Below are 23609 nucleotides of genomic sequence, written 5' to 3'. Positions count from 1 at the left end.
TTAAGTCACCATCACCAATTAAAACCATCTAATTCTCGCATGTATATTTGAGTCTGAATTGAAATTCTCACATGTTCAGCAAAATATCTTGGAATCATGCCGCTGACCCATAACCATGGTACAAGATTAATGAAATGTGTAAATGAAGCTTTAGGAAATACAATTTCTCTTTTTTTATCTGTTTGTCTTAAATCACAATGATCGCAATATCAGACAGAAAACTTGAAAAGTTGAAACACACCACCCAAAACTCTCCAATGCAACACCAATAGTAAACACCTGTTATTTGTTGATTCAATCTCCCAAACAATCTCCTGCTAAATCTTTGTTCTTTATCTGGTGTTGCTATGACCAGGGAATTACATTCCCAACGAGATTCTAAATTCCTGCAGACTGTGTTTAAAATGCTCACATTTAACTGATTCCCATCAACTCATAATTATAATCTCACACTGTTGATATTTCTCAACCTAATTATTTTCATTGTGAGGGATGGGATACTCTTTCTTTGCTAAATTTGTACCCTCATATTGTTAATTCTACATGCACTCAGAGAATCAGAATACATGTTTTATCATCCTCATCCCTTTTTTCCCTCCTGGCATCGTTCCCTCGCAGGACAGTCTTGGGAATTCCAGACAGACCTAGCCAACTTATCAATTAGTTTTATTTTTTTCTATTTTAGCTCTGACAAAGAGTCACTCATTCTCAAAACTTTAGCTCCATTCTCTCTCCACAGATGATTTCAGACATACTGAGATTTTCCAGCATTTTTCTCTTTTAGTTTATTTCTCGTCATTACCAAAGAGCATGTGAGGGATTGCTTCAGTTTCCACACGAGCTCTGACTTTTCACTGGCCAGGTTTATTTAGGATTAGAGTGACTGCAGTATCATCTCAGAGGTCCGTGTTTCAGTGGAGTATTCCGAGAAGTAGACCATGCCTTCACTGACTATTGGATCTTAAATCCATCACAATTCTCATAACAGATTGTGGTAAAAAATAATTAAACAATACCGGATAATTATTCCCGCTTTTTCCATTTGGGCAGAACCTCATTTTACTCATTCAAATATCGCAGCCAATGGACACCAACCAGTCCCAGTAGAAGTTTCATTCATAGAACATAGAACAGTACAGCACAGTACAAATTCCAGTTTGTTTTTAACAAATTTGCACATTGGCTCCACCATCGGTGATGGGTGATCACTGATACCCTGTACGCACCCTCATTTTGTTCGAGAAGAATGATGTAAAACAAATCTCTCGGCACCCAGCTCGGTTACACCATCAAACAGTTTGATTTTTACACCCAGTGCGGAGATAGGCATTCGGCTCACCTCCTGGCCTCTCCACTGAACACAGTAAAAAGTCTGACAACACCAGGTTTTAGTCCAACCTATTTATATGATAATATACTCGCAAGCTTTCGGGTTAGCCCCTTCGTCAGGTGAATGGAGAGTTCTGGCCTCAGACAGAGCATATAAAGCACAGAAAGTTTAGAGATTACTGATTAGAATGCAAATCCTTACACCTAACCTGCTGTTCAAGACCTGAAGTGGCTGATAATGTGAGTGGAAGGAGCACTGATCACAGTTTAAAGAGATGTGTATTGTCTCCAGACAGTACAGTAAGTGAGGTTTTGCAAACCCAGGCAAGTCACGGGGGTTACAGATAGTGCGACATGAACCCAAGATCCCTGTTGAGACCGTCCTCATGTGTGCGGAACTTGGCTATCAGTCTCTGTTCAGCGACTCTGCGCTGTCGTGTGTCGTGAAGGCCGCCTTGGAGAATGCTTATCCGAAGGTCAGAGGCTGAATGCCCGTGACCACTGAAGTGTTCGCCAACAGGAAGGGAACAGTCTTGCCTGGTGACTGTCGAGCGATGTTCATTCATCCGTTGTCGTAGCGTCTGCATGGTCTCCCCAATGTACCATGCTTCGGGACATCCTTTCTTGCAACGTATCAGGTAGACAATGTTGGCCGAGTTGCAAGAGTATTTACCATGTACCTGGTGGACGGTATTCTCACGTGTGATGATGGTATCCTCCACTGAACAACAGAATTCAAACATTCTTATTTATTTCCTCGAGCCCATCCCGGCTGTTTACAAACCAACCACAATATTGATTGATTGATATCATCCAATCAAAATTATAATTCGGCATCATGTGCCTGTGTGATCAGCTCGAGGAGAACTCTGGACCATCTCTTGATGTTTACCAGACACATGACAGCAAATGCCATTGGGTCTTCACTCTGAATTCTCCCACAGAGTTATTTTCATATCTTCATTATTTACTTTTTTTTTGCACAATGAGGGCCAAAAATGGAATGTGACCATAGAAATGGCAGAAACGGATTTATTGGGTTCACACGTCCTGTTGTTTGGAGATTTTGACAAAATATATGATCTCAGCAAGGAAATCTTTGTTGAAGAGTTGTTGAAATGGGTTTCATTTCAAAGCCCAAACAACGTTATTCTTTACTTGAATTTAGCATCATTTTTTGTTTGTGTTTTAACTGTCAGGAGAGCCATAGAGTCATAGAGGTCCATATAGCACAGTCAAATTGAATAAAATTTTCTTCAACAACCCTCTCAACCTCCTGCTCCTTACATTGCATCTATGCCATCTGGTCATAACTGTAGTGTCAATCCCAGACCCTGGACAGATACAAGGATGGTGCTGAACAAGGTCATTGCCTCAGGGATCAGATTTACTCTTCGATTGCATCAATTATCCCAATTTTCCGAGGCAGAATTAGACATCAGAATGCACAAATCATCCAAACCAGGAGCAGGAAAACTTTACTTAATTTATTTGATTGTAATTTGAAACCCGCACTCCTGGCGATCTTTATTCAAACATAATGCTGGTGATTAGAATTCATTAAATGTATTTACCGCATGATTGTTCATGAATCAATAAATATTACGTGAGCCACGTGTCTGTATTGGATGTTTTCAGTTATCGTTATTCCAGAATGCCATCTGGATATGTGGAACAATTCAGCTATTGCAAAAGCAGATTGAGTACAACTTTATCACACAATCAGACTTGAATGTTCCCCTGCTTCAGGACTCAGTGATATTGTCAGTATGTTTCCTGATGCATAAGCATTGCATGGACATCACTTGAGGTTAGAAAGTAGCAATAGATTTTACAGTCAAATCAGTCCATGCAAGCCACTGCCACTGCTATCAAAATTGCAGTCTCCAATTACCTGTCGTTTACAATAATTAGGGAAAGAAATTTTTAAATCTGTGGAAAACGTATATTTGTGAGTTGAAAATTGAAACACTTAGTTCCATGCAGTCTGTTGTGATGACGTTCTTCCAACAAATCACAGGAGACTCTGCTACAGGTTGCAATAGTTTATGGTTAATTCAAGCAGAGATGGAACGGCCCCAGAGCAGTTGAGGAGGGGCCCCCTCTGACACATCCCAGGTCTCACTGATTGGTTCACACTGATGTCGCTCTGAGAAGTAAATGTTCCAATACAAAGGGCAGGCTTTGATCAAATTTTGGAGTCTTCCCATTGGTTGGCGGTTACAGATTGAAGCCCCTTTTGGTTACATATCTCGGGGTGTGGGAGCCGGAGGGGGTGAGGATGGTGTGGGGGAAGGTAATGTCTGAATTCTGATTGGCTGTGTCCAATGACAGCCAGTGTGATACGATCCCTTATTAGCTGATGTGTCTGTCTGAATTCGTGATTGGCAGGCTCATTTCATTGACAAAATTGACTGGAGTCTCCGCATGTGTGGAGTTATCACTGGATCACTCTCCTTGGATGCCTTCCCTTTAGATCTTAGCATGGAATCATCTGATTAGGTGGGAAACTATCAATCCATCTCAGAGCTTCCGGATTGGGCCGGGTGCTGTTTGTATCATCAGATAAAGTTTGGAGATTGGCTCATCCTGTTGTCAGGGCAGAGTCCAGGATAGACAAATGCTTCATTCTGCCAGCGGGACGGTCCAGTTGATTAGTGAAGACTGCACTGAAGCAAAGCTTGATTGTTAATGATTGGCTGAGGTGGCAGCTTTACATGAATTTAGATGACTTGCATTCCTGCTTGTTTAGAATGATAACAAGCTGATACATCCTGGTTGGCTCCAGAATCTGTCAGCCAGTCTGTGTTTGGCCTACATGGCTGTCAGGCTGAGAGCAATCTGACTACCTGTGGCAACATTGAGTCACAGGGTAGATCTTCCTGAAAGCCTGAAGTGGTTGAGAATCAGCAGACAAATCATTACATTTGGTGGAGGTGGGACAACAATAGTCAGCTGTATCTCCCTGATTGGCTGAGAAGAGAAGTGTGATGCTGTCAGTTGATTTATTTCTTCACTAATTCAATAATTGGTGTGAATGTACATTTCATTGTGATCCTGATCTGTTCTCTGAACTTGGGCTGAGTCACCACATAAATCAACGTGTTTGTACCACAATTCAAGTTCCGCAACATAACTGCAATGTGTCTAAATACATATTCAGTATGTGTGTAATAATTTGGATCCTTTCCTGCAATTTTATAATATAAAAAATGCATTACATCCCCCAACCAGAGGAGAATAAAGCAGCCGGATATGCTGAAGAGTAGTACTATAGACCTCTTCCTGCTCTCTAGCTCTGGGTCACGGCAGCTTTCCCCCTGAATCTGACCCCTCAATCCCTTCCGGACTCGACTGGTCACTAAAATGTGTCTCACTGTCAGAGCATTGATGAATGGAATTAAAACAAATGGCATCAATGGATTTAAAACTTTATCAAACCAAGCAAAGGCCCCCCATCTGTGGTCTGTATAATAAGTCGTTTTTTCAACACAGAGCCATGGCACATTTTCAATGATCTCTCCAGGTTCCACTTTAAAGTATGAGGGTTTGGACTTCAAACAGAATAAGATGCTAGTTGTGGTGAGAACCACAGTCGCAGTTTTCCCAGTGCAATATTTTGTTTTCATCTTCTGGCAACAAATGGCCACAAATCGATCAAAAGAGAAAGCGGTGGTGAACCAGACAGAACAATCAATGGCTGTAAAAATTATTGCATTCAGAGCAGTGCACACAGGGGTGATGTCCAGGAAAGTTGTTCCAAAATAATAATAAACCATCCTCCAAAGTACGACATTAGAGATTAGGAGCAACAGATCTGCCATCGCCATAGCCGTCAGGTAGCGAGTGGTGCAGGTGGAGAGGCCACACTTTCCCTGGATTAAGATCACAATCGCCAGCAAATTAACTGCAATAGAGAGATACCAATGTAAACTGGGCATTGACTGCTCACTCATTCTACCTATGGAGAGGAAGGGCAGGATTCTGTCATGGAAGTAACTCAGTGAGGACTTTTTCCAAATTAGAAATAGTGGGGTGGGTGTGTTGTGTGGAGGTTGAGGGCTTGGGGAATCAGGCTGGGATGAGGTACAGTCGGCATTGCAGTGTCCCAAGTTAGTGGGTGCCCTTGGCCTCGTGATTTCAGAGATGATGTAAGTTTCAGAATTAGGGGTGGAGCATTCCATTTATTTTTTTATGCAAAATGCAAGGTAATAATGGGAGTACAGCATTTTGGTATTATTGTGGTTTAGGTGGAATTGTGTGTGCTCTGCACTAGGGATATTGGTCCGGACTGAGGTTGGGAGGGCTAGGTGTTACCCCCTCATTAACTGCGCAACACCATCGAGGACATAACATCCTGTTTTATTGGCTTCCACGCAACAATAACACGTTCATAACATTCACCACCAATGGACATGAGCACCTGTGTGTTCCAACTAAAAGATGCACAGAAATATCTCACAAAACTTCGTTGGACAGAACCTTTCATTCTACAAGCTCTATCATCCTGGAGAACAAGGGCAAGAAATACAAGGGAACCCAAGCAGAGAGAAGTTCCCCTCAAAAGAACACAGCATCCTGACTTGGGGTTATATCAGCGTTCCTTCACTGTCACTGCGTCAAAATCATGGAACTCCAACTCTCATAGCACTGTGGGTGTAACTGCACACCCGGGACTGCACCAGTTCCAGAAAGCAGGCCTTCATCACCATCTCAGGGCGAATTGCAGCTGGGCAATAAATCCTGGTCTTGTCAATGATGGACACATCTCAAGATTATATAAAACAATATGACAATCAAGGTCATATTTGCACACGTTTCTGTTTTTTATACATGAGCAAATCTCCAAATTTGAAAATTGGAGCAAATTGATCCGTGGAAGACACTTTAATTTTCCAAGGTCCTGCTGGCAAGTTAGAAAACCCAGACTCATGAAGAATCTCAGAACAAGTGGAGTTTGGGGACAAGCAGCAGAATGGTCAGCAAGCTGGCAACAGTATCACTAAACAGTGAAATGTATTTGCAAGTAGTTGTTCCGATTGGTGGTGGGTAGGAAGTGGTAATTCAGGGGGTCAGCACTGGGATCACAATCCTTCACACTTTAAAGAAATGCTGTGGTCTTGGGAAACTGAAATGTGTTTTCAACTATTACAGCCAAATCCAAATTGAGAGCAGAGAAAGCAGAGGAACAATGGAAACGAATTCCATTAACATATCATTAGTAGTAACTGATGACTTGCATATTAAACATTTCAGTAAGAGTTTAATTACAAGCCTTCGGTGTGACAATTGCTGCTATCTGATAGGAAAATCAAGACTCTCAATATGCTGCTAGGAAATTAAGGGTTTGAATGGGGTAAAGGGTTTTTGTGGTTGAGGGTAATCGATTTACCAATCAATTAAAATAGCAGCACAGGTTCACAAAAATATCTTATTTTAAAACCTGCAGTCGAGTTCATTCCTCAAAGTGTGGAATTGGGAATCTAAAACACAACCATGTGTTTCATTCTGCCACAGTACTCTCAGAGTTTAAATCCCGGTTAGTCTCTGGCATTTTGTTTACCCTGGAGCCGTTAATTTGGAAATTGAGTCATCGAGACAATTCACTTTACACTCACCAACAAACATATTCAGTCCACAGTGAATCATTTCCCCTTGCAAAATGTATCAGATTGTGGGAGCACAGGGACAGCTCCATTGAATGTAGATCTCACTGAGCAGGAAACAATAATTTCCTTATAGAATAGTCCATTCCAGTTAGTGTCTCACGCTCAGGACATTTCTACATTGGCACATATTCCTGGTATACATGTTCACTGGAGTCAGTATTTCCTTTCTGGAGAGTGACCCAGACTCAGTGCATTTCGACACTGACAGAATCCGGTATACATGTTCGCTGGAGTCAGAATTTCCTTTCGAGTGAGCGACCAACACTCAATACTATTCTACACTGACAGATAATCCCAATTTCGGTGATTACAGGAATCAGCATTTCCACTCATGTTCGTGATCCACACTCAGTACAACTCTATACTGACAGATGCTGTTGTTATATATGTTCACTGGAGATATTTTTCCACTTGGGTTAGTTATTCACACTGTACAAATCCACAATGACAGATATTCGGGTATATTTGTTCACTGGAGTCAGCTTTCCCATTCTGGTTGGTGAGTCAGTGTAAAACCACTCTGTATGATTTTACTCTAACAAAGAACAAAGAACAACACAGAACGGGAAACAGGCCCTTCGGCCCAACGAGCCCGCGCCGCCGTCCCATTGTCTCAGTGACCTATTCATGATTTTAGTCTACGCCTAATGTGCGAGGATCAGGGAGGTCCAATATAGGGACAATTTGTTACCCAATCAATCAGCCTAAAAGCACATCTTTGGGATGTGGGAGGAAACCGGAGCACCCGGACGAAACCCACGCAACCACGGGGAGAACGTGCAAACTCCCCGTGCAGAGGAGATTTACCAGGATGCTGCCTGGTATGGAAGGGCTGTCTTACGAGGAAAGATTGAACGAACTTGGGCTGTTTTCCCTTGAGAGACGTCGGCTGAGGGGGGATCTAATAGAGGTTTATAAGATTATGAAGGGGATAGATAGAGTAAATGGTGGTAAGCTTTTTCCGCATTTAGAAATGGATAGAACGAGGGGTCACGGGCTTAGGGTGAGGGGGGCTAGGTATAAGAAAAATATTAGAGGGCAGTTTTTCACACAAAGGGTAGTGGGGGTGTGGAATGCACTGCCGAGTAAGGTGGTGGAAGCAGGCACGCTAGGGTTGTTTAAGAGTCACTTAGACAGCCACATGAGCGGTCTACATATAGGGGGATATAGCAGGCCTTACTAAACATTGTAGGCTTGGGATTCCGTTTTTGCCTCAGGGATGTTACAGTCTTTGCCTGTTTAATAATGATTTTTTTTTTCTCCACAGGCATTTAAGTCCACCTTGTTGACCAGCAAGGGGCACGCATGCGGCAGGTTGTAGTGGGCTGCTCTTGGATGTTGCTTCGGGAGTTGCCTATTGCTTCATGTCGTTAGTGTGCTTAAACTGGACCATCTCAAGGGCAACATGACAGCTCAGAGACTATCTCTGTTGCTGTGCGGACACATGGATTTGGGCCTGTGTCTGTGGGAGTTTACTCTAACTCCCACAAACAACGTCTTTCAATGAGCTTGCTGCAACTCAGGGCTGGTTCAACATTACAGAATAATCCAGTAAATGTACAATCTGATACAATGCAATCTATTTCCTCATCATGATCGGAAGCAACACAAAATGTTTCCACATCTCTATCTAAGACAGCACAATAGGACGAGACAGAAAAATGGTTCGGCACAGCCAAGAAGGATCAAAAGGTCTGTTTCTGTGCAGTAGTGTTCTATGATTCTATGATTCTATCTCATCATAATACAACACAATAAGATTCCACATCTAAATCTCACTCATCAAAATAATATGATTCTACATCTCAATCTATTGCAACAACATAATGTGAATCCACATCATAAGCTAATACATCACATCACGTTCCTACATCTTAATCTGATACAACATCACAATATGATTCCACATCTAATCCTAACGCAACACAATAAGACTTCACATCTCAACTGAATACATCAATATCATATGATAACACATCTCAATCTAATGCATCAACACACCATGATTCCACATCTCAATCTCATACAGTTTTTGCTTTTCAAGCACAGAATAGTGGGGGAATAGTGAAAAGCCACAGCGGTAATTCAATTCACCCGATGACTGGAATGATATGGTTGACCAGATGTTTGTATATCGGTGACAATCAGTTCACTCACAGAGTGAAATATTTGTTCAGTTCACACACCGTATCAGACAGCTACCATGGATATAATCACTTACCAGGAACTCCAAAAACACCCAGGAATGAATAGAATATTTTCTTCGCCATTTCAAATAGAAGTCCCATTTTCTGCGTGGTGTCTTTTTGAACTGGAAGCAATCTCAATATTAACTCTGAATTAATGCAATCTCCTTAATATATACCCTGGGTATCTTCTGGGATCCAGGCATTACATAATCAATCAACTTATTTTGTTATCTTTCATGACCAACACATGATAACATTGGATTAGATTGGGGAATGTACATGTTTCTGAACTCGAGTTGCCGTGTTTCAAAGACCGGGCAGTATTGATGATATGAAGTAACTAATAAAGTTAAAGGGTGCATTTTGCCATCAATGGCGCTATCATCTCGAACATCAAATCTCTAACTATCAAGTTGCTCCAATATTATCCTTCACCTGGCTGTGACCAATCAATAATTCAACTTCCAAGAGAGAGTTTATTTCTCAGGGCTGTTCTGCACTATCCTGGGATATGTTTACTCTGTTTAACTGTAACATCAATTTGAAAAATACAGCTTTATGTCGGTGATCCGTCATTGCAGGAATTGAATAATAAAGTATCTGTGTTTCAACAGCACAATATGATGTGATTTCTCATGCCAGTCTAATACAGTGCAATACAGTATTCCACATCGCCATCTGATAAAACATATTTTCCCACATTGTATTTTAATTCAACAACACAATCTTTTGCACATCTCAATATAATGCATCAGAATATAATTTCAAATCTCGACCTGATGTTACACACAGTAGGATTCCACATCTAGTACAGCACAATATGTTACCATGTCTCAATCTAATCCAACACAATGTGCTGCAAAATCGAAATCTAATTCAATAGCACAATATGTTTCCACAAGTCAATCTGATACATCATAATATTAATCCACACCTTAATCTAATAAAACCTCAGAATCCGATTCCACGTCTCAATCCAATACAACAATACCTTACAATTCCACATCTCAATATAATACAGCAACACAGTATGATTCCACGTTTCAATCAAATGCAACACAAAATGGTTCCATGTCTCAATCTCATAGAACAACACAATATGACTCCACATCTCAATCTGGTAGAACAGCACAATATGATACTGCAGCTCAATGGAATACAAAACACATCATGATTGTGCATTTCAATCTAATACAACGCAAAATGGTTATGTACCTCAATCTAATAAAACAAAAAATGATTCCACATCTTAGTCTAACACAACGGCACAATATGGTTGCACATCTCAATCTAATACAATACAAAATGTTTGTGCATCTCAATATAATTCAACACAGTTCTGTTTCTTAATCTAACACAAAACAACATGTTTTCCACATCTCAATCTTCTTTAACAACACAATACCATGCCACATCTCAATCTAATGCAACATGGCAATATGATTCCACATCTCAACCCAAAAGACCAACTCAATGTGATTCCAGATCTCAGATTAATACAACACAATTTGTTCCAATATTTTAATTTATTTTTCAAACACAACATAATTCCACATCACAGTCTGATACAACGCAATATATTTCCTCATCATGATCTAATACAGCAAAATATGATTCCACAACTCAATCTAATATAACACCATCTGATTCCATATCCCTATCTAATACAACACAATATGATTCTACATCTCAATCTAAAACAACACAATAGGAGCAGGAGTAGGCCACGTAGCCCTTCGAGACTGCCCCGCCATTCAATAAAATCATGGCTGATCTGAAGTGGATCAGTTCCACTTTCCCGCTTTCTCCCCATAACCCTTAATTCCCTTGTCTATCAGAAACCTATCTACCTGTGACTGAAATATATTCAGCGAGGTATCCTCCACCACTTCAACGGGCAGAGAATTCCAGAGATTCACCACCTTTTGAGTGAAGAAGTTCCTCCTCAACTGTGATCTAAACTGCCCCCCACCCTCCTTATCTTGAGGCTGTGCCCTCTAGTCCTGCTATCCTTTCTAAGCGGGAAGAATCTCTCTACCTCTACCCTATCCATCCCTTTCATTATCTTATACATCTCTATAAGATACCCCTTAGCCTTCTAAACTCCTACGAGTACAGCCCAGTCTATTTAGTCCCTCTTCATAGTCCAGCCCCCTCATCTCCGGTGTCAGCCTCGTGAACCTCCTCTGCACTCCCTCCAAGGCCAATATATCCTTCCGCAAGTGCGGTGACCAAAACTTCACACAGTACTCCAGCTGTTGACCAGAATTTTGTCTGAATTCTCTTTACTGGGGTACAATGCTTTTGAAAGCATTGTGAATTTAGACATGGATATCAAAAATATTCGTGAACAGAATTTTGATAATGCCATGAATATGGCGACAAAATTAGACAGTCAAGCATTTCTGAACCATAAAAAGCCCCTGTGCATTACTCGTTCCATGTTGCAATCAGCATTTCATCTGCAAAGCTGCTATTACAATCCTGTGAAGAATCTATGCGATTTGTTTTGACTTTGTTGAAAATGTTTTCTTTCAATCAGTCATTGAGTCTCCTTCAGTCTGTCAGTCAGCCTCACTCTTTCTGTCAGTCAGCCTCACTCTGTCTGTCAGTCAGTCTCACTCAGTCTGTTAGTCGGCCTCACTCTGTCTGTCAGTCGGCCTCACTCAGTCCGTCACTCAGTCTCACTCAGTCTGTCAGTCAGTCTCACTCAGTCTGTCAGTCAGTCTCACTCTGTCAGTCAGATAGTCACACTCACTTTGTCAGTCGGTCAGCCTCAGTCTGTCAGTTGGCCTCACTCAGTGTGTCAGTCGGCCTCACTCTGTCAGTCAGTCAGCCTCAGTCGGACAATCAGTGGGCATTGTTCGTTCGTCAGTTGTTCTCACTTGGTCTGTCAGTCAGACCTCACTTGGTCCATCAGTCTGCCTCGCTCAGACACTCAGCATCCCTGGATGAGTCATGGTTGGTAAGGGGCACGGTTAGTAAGTGTGCAGATGACACTATGATTGGTGGCATAAAAGGCAGTCAAGAAAGTTATCCCCAGTTGCAAAGGATCTTGACCAATTGGGCTGACGAATGGCAGATGGAGTTTAATTAAAATAAATGTGAGGTGATGCATTTTGGTAGATTGAACCAGGGCAGGACTTATTCAGTTAATGGTAGGGCACTGGGGAGAGTTACAGAACAAAGAGACCTGGGTGTACATGTTCATAGCTCCTTGAAAGTGGAGTCACAGGTGGACAGAGTGGTGAAGAAGGCATTCAGCATGCTTGGTTTCATCGGTCAGATCTTTGAAGACAGGAGTTGCGATGTCTTGTTGAAGTTGTACATGACCACACTTGGAATACTGTGTGCAATTCTGGTCAACCTATTATTGAAAGTATATGATTAAACTAGAAAGAGTGCAGAAAAGATTTACTGGGATGCTACTGGGACTTGATGGATTGAGTTATAAGGAGAGGCTGGATAGACTGGGACATTTTTTTCTCTGGAGCGTAGGAGGCTGAGGGGTGATTTTATAGAGATCGATAAAATAATGAAAGGCACAGATCAGCTAGATAGTCAATTTCTTTTCCCCCAAAGGTAGGGGAGTCTAAAACTAGAGGGTATAAGTTTAAGGTGAGAGGGGAGAGATACAAAAGTGTCCACAGGGGCATTTTTTATTCACACAGAGAGTGGTGAGTGTCTGGAACAAGCTGCCAGAGGGAATAGTGGAGACGGGTACAATTTTGTCTTTTAAAAAGCGTTTAGTTAATTCCATGGGTACGATGGGTATCGAGGGATATGGGCCAAATGTGGGGAGTTGGGACCAGCTTAGAGATTTAAAAAAAAAGGAGCAGCATGGACAAGTTGGGCCGAAGGGCCTGTTTCCATGCTGTAAACCTCTTTGACTCTATGACTCGATGTGTCAGTTGGCATCACTGGGTCAGTCAGCTGACCTCACAGGGTCAGTGAGTCGGCCTCGCTCTGTCAGTCGGTCAGCCTTAGTCGGGCAGTCAACCCACCTGACCAGGTCAGTCTGGCTGGGTCAGTCAGTCGGCATCGCTTGGCCAATATGTTGGCCTGTCTGGTTCAGTCAGTTGGCTGACCCTGTCCGTCTGGTCAGCTTTGCTTGTTCAGACATTGGCCCTCGATCACTCGGTCAGTTTCCCATCACTGGGTCACTCCCTTGGTCTCGCTCAGTCAGTCAGTCACCTCACTCAGTCAGCCCCACTCTGTCGGTGAGTCAGCCTCACTCGGTCACTCAGTTGGTTTCACTCATTCCTTCAGTTGGCCTCAATTGGCCAGCCAGTCACTCTCGCTCGCTCAGTCAGTGAGTAGGGCCTCGCCCTGTCAGACTCTCAACCTTGGCCAGTCACTCACCCAACCTCAGTGGGTCAATCAGTCGGCCTCGCTCGTTCAGTCCCTCGGCCCCGCTCGCTCACTCATTTGGCCTCATTTGGACAGTCGGTTGGCCTCGCCCGGCCCGTCCTTCACTCAGTCAGCCTCACTCGGTCACTCAATCAGCTGCACTCAGTCAGTTGGCCGCACTCAGTGCTTCCCTCAGCCTCCCTCGTCCATCCAGATTGTCTCACTCAGTCACTCATGTCGTCTATACGGATTTCAGTAAGGCGTTTGACAAAGTCCCTCATGGTAGGTTGGTACATAAGATTAAAGCTCATGGGATATGTGGCCAGGTGTCTCGATGGGTAGAGAACTGGCTTGCAAAGAGGCGTCAGAGAGTAGTAGTGGAGGGGCCTTTTTCTAGCTGGAGGTCTGTCACTAGTGGTGTGCCGCAGGGCTCAGTACTGGGACCTCTTCTCTTTGTAGTGTATATAAATGATTTGGAAGAGGGAGTAGATCAGCTAATTTGCTGATGACACCAAGATGGCTGGATTGGCGGGCAGTAAGGAGCTTTGTCTGGCAATACAACGGGATATTGATAGGCTGGTTGATTGGGCAGATATATGGCAAATGGAGTTTAATCCGGATAAATGTGAGGTGATGCATTTTGGCTGGAATAATGTAGGGGGAAGTGATATGTTAAAGGGTTAGCCCGTAAGGAGTATAGAATCGCAGCGAGACCTGGGGGTGCAAGTGCACAAGTCTTTGAAGGTGGCAGTGCAAGTGGAGAGTGTGGTGAAGAAAGCCTATGGTATGTTAGCCTTTATAGGAAGGGGTATAGAATATAAGAGCTGGAGTCTAATGTTGCAGTTGTACAGAACGTTGCTTAGGCCACGTTTGGAGTACTGCATCCAGTTCTGGTCGCCTTACTATCGGAAGGACATGGAGACTCCGGAGAGAGTGCAGAGGAATTTTACCAGGATGTTGCCTGTTATGGAAGGACTGGGGTATGAGGAAAGATTGAAGAAATTGGGGCTCTTTTCCCTTGAAAGACGGTGACTGAGGGGAGATCTAATAGAGGTATATAAGGTTATGAAGGGTATAGATAGAGTAAACAGAGGTAAGCTATTTCCAATGATAGAGACACATAGGACAAGGGGCCATGGACTTAAGGTGAGGGGGGAAAGGTACAACGCAGATATTAGAGGGAGGTTTTTCACACAGAGGGTAGTGGGGTTATGGAATGCTCTGCCAAGTAAGGTGGTGGAGGCAAACATGCTAGAGTCATTTAAGAGTAACTGAGTTGGAGATGGGTGGATATAGGAGAACCTTTTAAATAAGGGTCATTAGCATTGGGGCGTCCCTGGGAATGTAAACGGGTATCGTATGATAATAATGTTTTTTCTCTTCATTCACAGGTTTTAAGTCGGTCCACCTTGTGTCCAACGAGGGGCATACATGTGATGGGTCGTACTGGTGCTGCTCTTGGATGTTCGAGATTGGCCTAGTGCTTCATGTCGTTAGTGCGTGCTTAAACTGGACCAGATACTGGGCAAGACGACAGCTCAGTGACTATCGCTGATTGCTGTGCAGACACATGGATTTGGGCCGGTGTCTGTGGGAGTTTGCGCATTCTCCCCGTGCTTGCGTGGGTTTTCTCCGAGTGCTCCGATTTCCTCCCACACCCCAAAGATGTGCTGTTAGGCGGATTGGTGTAACAAATTGTCCCTAAATTAGTTTCCCTCAATGTGGATGGCCATACAACATTAGACAAGGGTCATGGGTGGAGAGGGGGGACTGGGAATATTAAGATGGCGGCGCGGGCTCGTTGGGCCACAGGGCCTGTTTGCTGGGCTGTTCCTGTTCTTTGTCCTTATTTCCGTTTCCTGCAAAGGTAATCGCCTGAACGTAGCGAGCGAATGCAGTGAGTCGGCAAATGCATTGGAAATATAATTTGAACATAGAATGCTACAGCGCAGAGAGAGGCCAGTTGGCCCATTGAGTCTGCACCAACCACAATCCCACCCAGGCCCTACCCCCTACATATTATACCCACTAATCCCTCTAACCTACGCATCTCGGGACACTAAGGGTCAATTTCTTCGCACGGCCAATCAACCTAACCTGCACATGTTTGGACTGTGGGAGGAAACCCACATAGACACGAGGAGAATGTGCAAACTCCACACAGACAGTGACCCGAGCCGGGAATCGAACCCAGGACCCTCGAGTTATGAAGCAGCAGTGTTAACCCACTGTGCTACTGTGCCGCCTCATTTGGGTGACTTTGAGGTTATCCATCTTGGTGGCAAACAAGAAGGAAAGCAGATTATTCTCTGAATCGCAATAAAATGAGAGACAGAGATTGCAATGAGGCTCTATTGTCCCAGAATATCAGCCGTAGAAAGTGAGCATGCAGATGCAACAGATGGTGAGGAAGACAAATGAAATACTGGCCTTCATAGCAAGAGGATTCAAACACAGGAGCTGTTCCTCCTTCAGTTATCCCGGTCCTTGGTGTGGCCACGCCTGAAATATAGTGTGTAGTTGTTGTGTCCTCGTCTGAGGAGCGAGATTCTTGCTTTCTAGAGCGTGCAGAGAAGGTTCACCACCCCAGGGTGATTCCTGGTGGAGTGAGATTGGTGCATTAAGAGACACCATATCAGTTTGTATCGTCCCTTTTATGTCAACATGGTTGACAAGATTACCAACAATTCTAAAATATTCTGTCTCTAAATTAAGGGGACAGAGTTAACTAGGGGAATAATAGGGAATAATAATAGAATAATAGTGACCAAGGTGACAATATGTGGGAATTCACAGGAAATCAGCCTTCATTTGGGAAAAGGAGAACGCATGCACAGAATTCAGGAGAGGGGACTGTGAATACCGTGGACAGTTTGACATAGGAAACGCAGAGCTACTGAGGAGACACTGCGCATAGTATTTTCCAGCTTGTCCTCCTAAAGCGCTCTGATTATTTATCTACACCCAATGTTTTTGCTGTTTCCTTTATGGAAATATGGGGGACAAATATACAATTAATGGGCTGGAAACACAGGGCCCTGTCTCCAAATTACTTTAATTTATTCTGATTATTATGTAGTTGAGTAATCAACACAATTGGATATTTAAACAAGTTCTTGGCCTGCTCTCTGAACTTGGACTGAGTTGCAACATAAATAAAAGTGTTTGTGCAGCAACTTAAATTGCGACGCAGAAATCCAACTTGCTCAAATACATATTCAGAATCATTGTAATCTCTGGGATCTATTCCTGTTATGTTATAATATAAGAACTCTGCAACATGCACCAGCCACAGGAGAATGAAACTTCCAGATATAGTGAATAGTAACATCACAGACTTCCTTCTGCTCTCCATCTCTGGGTCACTGCGATTGTCTCCTTTGTGCTGACCCTTCAGACTCTTGCGGATACGACTGGCCACCAAAATGTGTCTGACTGTTAGTGCATTTAGCAATAGGACTAAAACAAATGGGAACAATGGGATTAATACTGTATCAAGCCAATTATAGCCCAGCCATCCAGGATCCGTGTAATAGTCTGCTTTTGTCTTGCAGAACCAAGTTACATTGTTAATTATTTTACCTGGTTCATATATAAAGAATACAGGCAGATTCCTTACACAGATCAGGAAACAAGTCGTTACTAGAACAACAGTTGCTGTTTTCGCCGTGCAATATCTTGTTTTAAGCTTCTGATAACCAATGGCTTCAAATCGATCAAAGGTGAAAGTGACAGTGAACCAGACAGAACAATCTGTAGCCGCACGCATCAGGACAAGGATAACAGTGCACACAGGGGTGACGTCCAGGAAACAAACTGGGAAGTAATAACGATTGATCCGATACAGTACGATTTCCGTAACAACGACCAGGAGGTCCGCCGATGCCATGGCCAGCAGGTAGCAAGTGGTACAAGTGGAAATGCCACATTTTCCTCGAGACAGAATCACAATCGCCAGAACATTAACTGTGTATGAAAAAGAAAACAGGGCTGAAAACATCAGCAAGGTTCAATTCTACATTTCGAAACTGCTCGAAAATACAACAGAATAGTTTTTTTTTCTGCTTATCACATGAACTCCATTTTCACCCCGTGCCCCCCTCCACACCTAATGTCACTTTAATATTTATAATTAGACCCAATGATTTTAATTGTATATAATATCCCAGACGCGTCATAGCAGGAATGATGTAACATTCTCCTTCTGCAACTCCAACCATAAGCAAAGGGTTTGATGAACAAAGCCTGTTGAATTAGTGCTGTAAACAAATTAAGGTGAAACACAGGCTTAAACTCTCGCCTTTTCACCTGCTCTCAGTGTAGGGAGCTGGGCAGGGAAGATACTGTTCCAAAGAGATGGGTTAGAACAGCAATCAAATAAATTAAACTTGAAAGTTTCTTATTGAATCAGTTTTGTGGGTCTAAACTGCTTGCCCAACCCATCCCACGCTGCTCAGAGAAATATTTGGGTTTGTTAATTATCCCTTTCTGTGTAAATGTTAATTCTTTCCTGTAACAGACCTCAAATAGGATTGGGCTCATATCTGCCATTTCTGAACTCCATCTGGATCAATTTTTTAATACTCGGGTCAGCCCCACTCCTCGGATAGGCCTGTCCATATTTACAACATTGTTTTTAAATCCTCCTGTTCGGACTCTTCATCAGCGATTGGTTAGATCAAGATTCAGACGCTCCCAGATCTCGGAAACTCCGAAAAGTGGATGCTTATCCAGATATTACTGTGTCCCCTCACTCTATCCCCTCTGCCACCACTGACCCGCACTGACACTGGATCAGAGAGCCAATGGGTTCGGTAAAAACACAGACAGTTGTTCCCTTTTGACTTTCATAGAACCCTACAGTGCAGAAAGAGGCCCTTCAGCCCATCGAGTCTGCACCGAACACAATCCCACCCAAGCCCTATTGTACCCACTAATCTCCACTACCCTGGACACTAAGGGGCAATTTCTTAGCACGGCCAATCAACCTAACCCACACATATTTGGACTGTGGGAGGAAACCAGAGAACCCGGCGGAAACCCATGCAGACACGAGGAGAATGTGCAATTTCCATACAGACAGTGACCTGACCTGGGAATCGAACCCAGGACCCTGGAGCTGTGAAGCAGCAGTGCCAACCACTGTGCTACCGTGTCACCCTGAAGCCAGCTAATCCGAAACCAATAGCATGGTCGCCCTATCCCCATATTATACCCACTAATCTCCACTACCCTGGACACTAAGGGGCTATTTTCAGCATGGCCAATCAACCTAACCCGCACATCTTTGGACTGTGGGAGGAAACCAGAGTACCCAGAGGAAACCCACGCAGACACGAGGAGATTGTGCAAACACCACACAGGCAATGACCCGAGAATCGAACCCAGGACCCTGGAGCCGTGAAGCAGCAGTGCTAACCACTGTGCTACTGTGCCACCCTCTTTCAGTGGGAGTCTGTCCAACGTGGCAGTTTGAATGGTTTGAGTGGAAGTGAGATTTAGAATTGAGATTTCTAGCTGAAGGTAAAAGTCACTGAAATAAATCTGAAGTCCACAAAATGATCGCTCCGTCACTTAGTGATCTTCTTGCAATATACATAGAACATAGAGCATTACAGCACAGTACAGGCCCTTCGGCTCTCAATGTTGTGCCGAACTGTGTCCGAACCCAAGATCAAGCTATCCCACTCTCTCGATACAGGCTACAACATTCTGATGAACTACCACTCTCAGCTCGGAGGGACATATGAACTGGAAGTAGACACTTCAAGCAGGGCCAAGTCGAGAGCTCAGCTGACCTTCCCTGTCCTCCGGATAGGCATATTTCTTTAGGGTCCCTGATGCAACCTTCCTGACTGGGCAAGTTATAAAAACACAGCCTCCCTTTCCAGTATATTTTTGAGAAGTAATCATTGTGCAAAATAAATTTTCTCCAGTTAATGGCTGCCTTTCTCAAAACAACTCCTTTCTCCACATAGAAATCCAACAGTACAGAAAGAGGTCATTCGGCCCATCGAGTCTGCATCGACCACAATCCCACCCAGGCCCAACCCCATACCTTTACATGTTTGCCCTCTAATCCATGCATCTCAGGACACTAAGGGTTAATTTAGCATGGCCAAACAACCAAACGCGCACATCTTTGGACTGTGGGAGGAAACCAGAGCATCTGGAGGAAACCCACGCAGACACGGGGAGAATGTGCAAACTCCACACAGACAGTGACCTGACCTGGGAATCGAACCCAGGTTCTGGGAGCTGTGAAGCAGCAGTGCTAACCACTTTGCGACCCTACTATTCGCTTTGGATTAGCTGGCTTCAGGGTGGTGCGGTGGCACAGTCGTCAACAGACAACCATGTTACACACGTTTTTTTTTAAAAAACACAGAAATGAGAATTAGTCCAAGGAACAAGAGATGAACGTCATCAGTAGACAGAAAGATAGCGGAATCCTGATTCAAAAGTATTACAAAAAATACCCACTTCCAAAAAGCTCAGATAATTAAAGAAAGTCAGCACATATTCCAAAAGAAGGTTTATAATTGAACAAAAAGATCAGTAACGTTTGAATAATGGAAGGAACAATAAATAAGATGAACACAACGAAACACACAATGGTTTCCTAAGATGCTGTGATAAGGAGCCACTAAATGGACATTGAATTAAACTAAGAGCAAGCGCTGATAGATAACGATCATCACGCTGACTACTGGAGCAAGCAAGTAGAGGAGTAGCGAATAAACATGAAGGGGATTTACTCAGAGTAACAGAAGGTGGATAATGATGATTTAAAACAGTCAGTACTGGGATCAATGTTAGGCCTCAGGTAGAAGAATACAAATATAAAATCAAATCACATTCCCATCCAAACTAAACGGCCAGTTCAAGAAGAGATCAAATAGAATCTGATACCTGCGTATATTACCAAAAAACATTGATTTTGTCGATTGTGAATTCAAAAGCAAACCACACACAATCCAACAAGTATGAGGCGCTGGTTTATCACTGGATGATTGGACTGCCCAATTATGCTCTTTTTCCTTTAATATTTCACTGAATGGGCAAGGAGTTGACCTACTTAGGATATCTACAGACAACCATTTCAAGTAACAAGGCAACATGAACAGCGGAATAAAAAATACAGGAATGTATGTCATTCTGAAGAGTAATGGAATTAGGAACGCAAAAAGTTGAGTGTGAACAAGCGAGAACACCTTGTCATATCAAATTTTCCAACTGCCACAATTCCAATCTCAATACTGCAGACATAGAATAGAAACACTGGGAAAGTTATAGTAAGTCTAACCCTACCGATAATGAATGCAATGGGAAGAGTTAATTTATTTCACTAATATCATTCTATACTTTTTTTCTCACCTCTGTATTATAAAAGCTCGATTTGTATGTTCATCAGTTTATTGGTGTATTTTCTCTCGGGAAATATCTTCCGTAAGGTGCATGTGACATTTGTAAATAATCATAAATAGTATCAGTCAAAAAGTGATCCATTATCACTTATTCAGTTACAGAAAGGGATTATAATAACCAAAGCCCAATACTGATCTGTGTAGCAAAGATGATTCAATGCAATACACATGACAAATGGATTCAACAAGACTTTTGGAAGAACAACTCTAAAATTAAAATTGTATTCCGGTAGTTGAACTGAGAGTAGGTTCAGTATCATCGTACAGGATTTAAATGCTGCAATAGTGTCAAAATATAGTTGATAAGTCACCCTGCTGGAACGTTTAATAAGATACAATACATTTATCTTAAGTCACCTCACAGTGAATATCGTCAATCAACAGGAATTAACAGCACATTTATCACACAGTAACGCCCATTAAACACGAAAGCATCTCCACACAATGCATCCAAAATAGGATGGATCAGCTTGTTTTAAAAAAAAAAGTGTTATGAACCCACACTCAATATATGCGACTCCCAAAATATGCTCCTTCCAATAAAGGACATTGGCGTGGAGCGTTTCATTTCAAGGTCCCGACCCATACTCAGACCTACGACCCAAGTGACTCATACATTTTGTGTACAATGTTCGATCAATGGCAGGAATGTATTCTTTAGGATGCTGTGAGCTAAAGACACAGTCAAACTATTGGATAACAATATGGATTAAAACGGCAGCGACTACTGAAGATATAGAACCATAGTACTTTACAGCATAAAAACAGGCCTTTTGACCCTTCTTGTCTGTGCAAAACCATTTTTCTGCCTCGTCCCACTGACCTGTACCTGGACCATATCCCTGCACACCCCTCTCACCCATGTACCTGCCAAGTTTTTCTTAAAATATTAAAAGTGACCCTACATTTACCACTTCATCTGGCAGCTCATTCCACACTCCGACCACCTTCTGTGTGAAGAAGCGCCCCCCTAATATTCCCTTTAAACTTTCCCCCCTTCACCCTTAACCCACGTACTCTAGTTGTTTTCTCCTCTAGCCTCAGTGGAAAAAAAGCCTGCTTGCATTCATTCTATCTATACCCATCAAAATCTTACACACCTCTATCAGACTGGGTGGCACAGTGGGTTAGCACTGCTGTTTCACAGCTCCAGGGTCCTGGGTTCGATTCCCGGCTCGGGTCACTGTCTGTGTGGAGTTTGCACATTCTCCTTGTGTCTGTGTGGGTTTCCCCCGGGTGCTCCGGTTTCCCCCCACAGTCCAAAGATGTGCAGGTTAGGTTGATTGGCCATGCTAAGAAATTGCTCTTTAGTGTCCAGAGATGCGTAGGTTAGAGGGGATTAGTGAGAATAATATGGGTGGGTAGGACCTGGGTGGGATTGTGCTCGGAGCAGACTCGATGGGCTAAAGGACCTCTTTCTGCACTGTAAGGTTTCTATGATCTATGATCAGATCTCCCCTTGTTCTTCTACAGTCCAGGGAATAAAGTCCTAACCTATTCAACCTTTCTCTGTAACTCAGTTTCTCAAGTCCTGGCAACATCCCTGTAAACCTTCTCTGCCCTCTTTCAACCTTATTAATTTCCTTCCTGTAACTAGGTGACCATGTGAGCTAAAAGATGATAACACTGATCCATTTGTCTGTATCATTGTAAAGACTAGATATGCATTGAAAGAGATCAAAGAGAAAATCAGAGACGGGCTCACACATATCTTCAATGGTTACGTCGCTTACCACAGACACCAACGACGGCAAGGATTGTGTAGAATATTTTCCTTACAGCGAGCAATAGTTCGATCATTTTCTGTGCAAAGTGCTCTGCTCCCGTTGTGATGTAGGTATCTCCCAGTGCTTGGATTTGTTCCAAGAACCCGTTATTTATACCTTCTGGGATCAGGATTGCGAAACTAAGGTTTACAACATCAGCCAATCTTCTTCTGGTGGACAGATAGATTACGACAGTGAATTAATTCCCTTTTGCCTTAGGAAGTGTTATTCTCCAAGGCTCCGTTTTGTAACTTAGTTCAAAATGATTGAATAACAAGGATTGGAAACTGAATTCCGTCAACATGTCCAATGAAACATCACACCCATCCCCTGATCTCATTCTGGTTCACTCATATCCTCCTATGGAACGTAACCAATTGTTAAAGGAACTTCCAATGTTAGAGCCCTTCTCTCAGGGCAGTTGCACAGTATCATAAGAAGTGGCTGCCCTCCCAAACTGTGGCTACTAAACTAATTAGTTCAAGTCTGTTCTCGCCTATTAATTGTAAAATCGGAAGGTTGCTCAAAGAAGTTCAAAATCATAATTAGATATACTGGGGGATTGTTACTGTCCCGCACACCACGTGAATCGGAGCGGTCGCGGCAGAGGCGGGTGGAGTGACAAACATGCAAAGGTCTGTTGACGTTGGGTGAGAATGTTCGGTTGTTGGGGGAACACAGCTGGAAAATCCCTCCCAATATCCCTCTCTAATATAATTAATAAAATGAATAAATCTCTTTAATCCACCATATATGGCTTATCATTCAACTCAACAGCGCAATATTGCATTCCCTAAAAATTGAACCTCTATCTGATACAGCCCGCTCCCTCCACAACTGATACATGTACTCTCAAGACGACAGAATAGAGACCCTACA

The 23609-nt window shown here is 43.0% G+C and overlaps 1 protein-coding gene across 1 annotated transcript in view; it reads right to left on the bottom strand.

Annotated features, from left to right (window-relative positions):
- LOC145361901 (putative G-protein coupled receptor 139) overlaps nt 1–22764 on the bottom strand; it is a 38337-nt gene extending 15573 nt beyond the window's left edge. The window contains exons 1-2 of the mRNA XM_080217889.1: nt 22698–22764; nt 17303–17503 (exon numbers count right to left, since the gene is read on the bottom strand). Of these exons, the coding sequence (XP_080074015.1) occupies nt 17303–17503; nt 22698–22764 (268 nt within the window). The remainder of the gene's footprint in view (nt 1–17302; nt 17504–22697) is intronic.
- Nucleotides 22765–23609: the final 845 nt, after the last annotated feature.

This window comes from Carcharhinus amblyrhynchos, chromosome X (assembly GCF_965287045.1).
Source record: "Carcharhinus amblyrhynchos chromosome X, sCarAmb.v2.hapA, whole genome shotgun sequence".
In the NCBI taxonomy this organism is placed as follows: Eukaryota; Metazoa; Chordata; class Chondrichthyes; order Carcharhiniformes; family Carcharhinidae; genus Carcharhinus; species Carcharhinus amblyrhynchos.
Note: the sequence above shows the minus strand (reverse complement) of the source record. Positions and strands in the feature narration are given on the sequence as shown.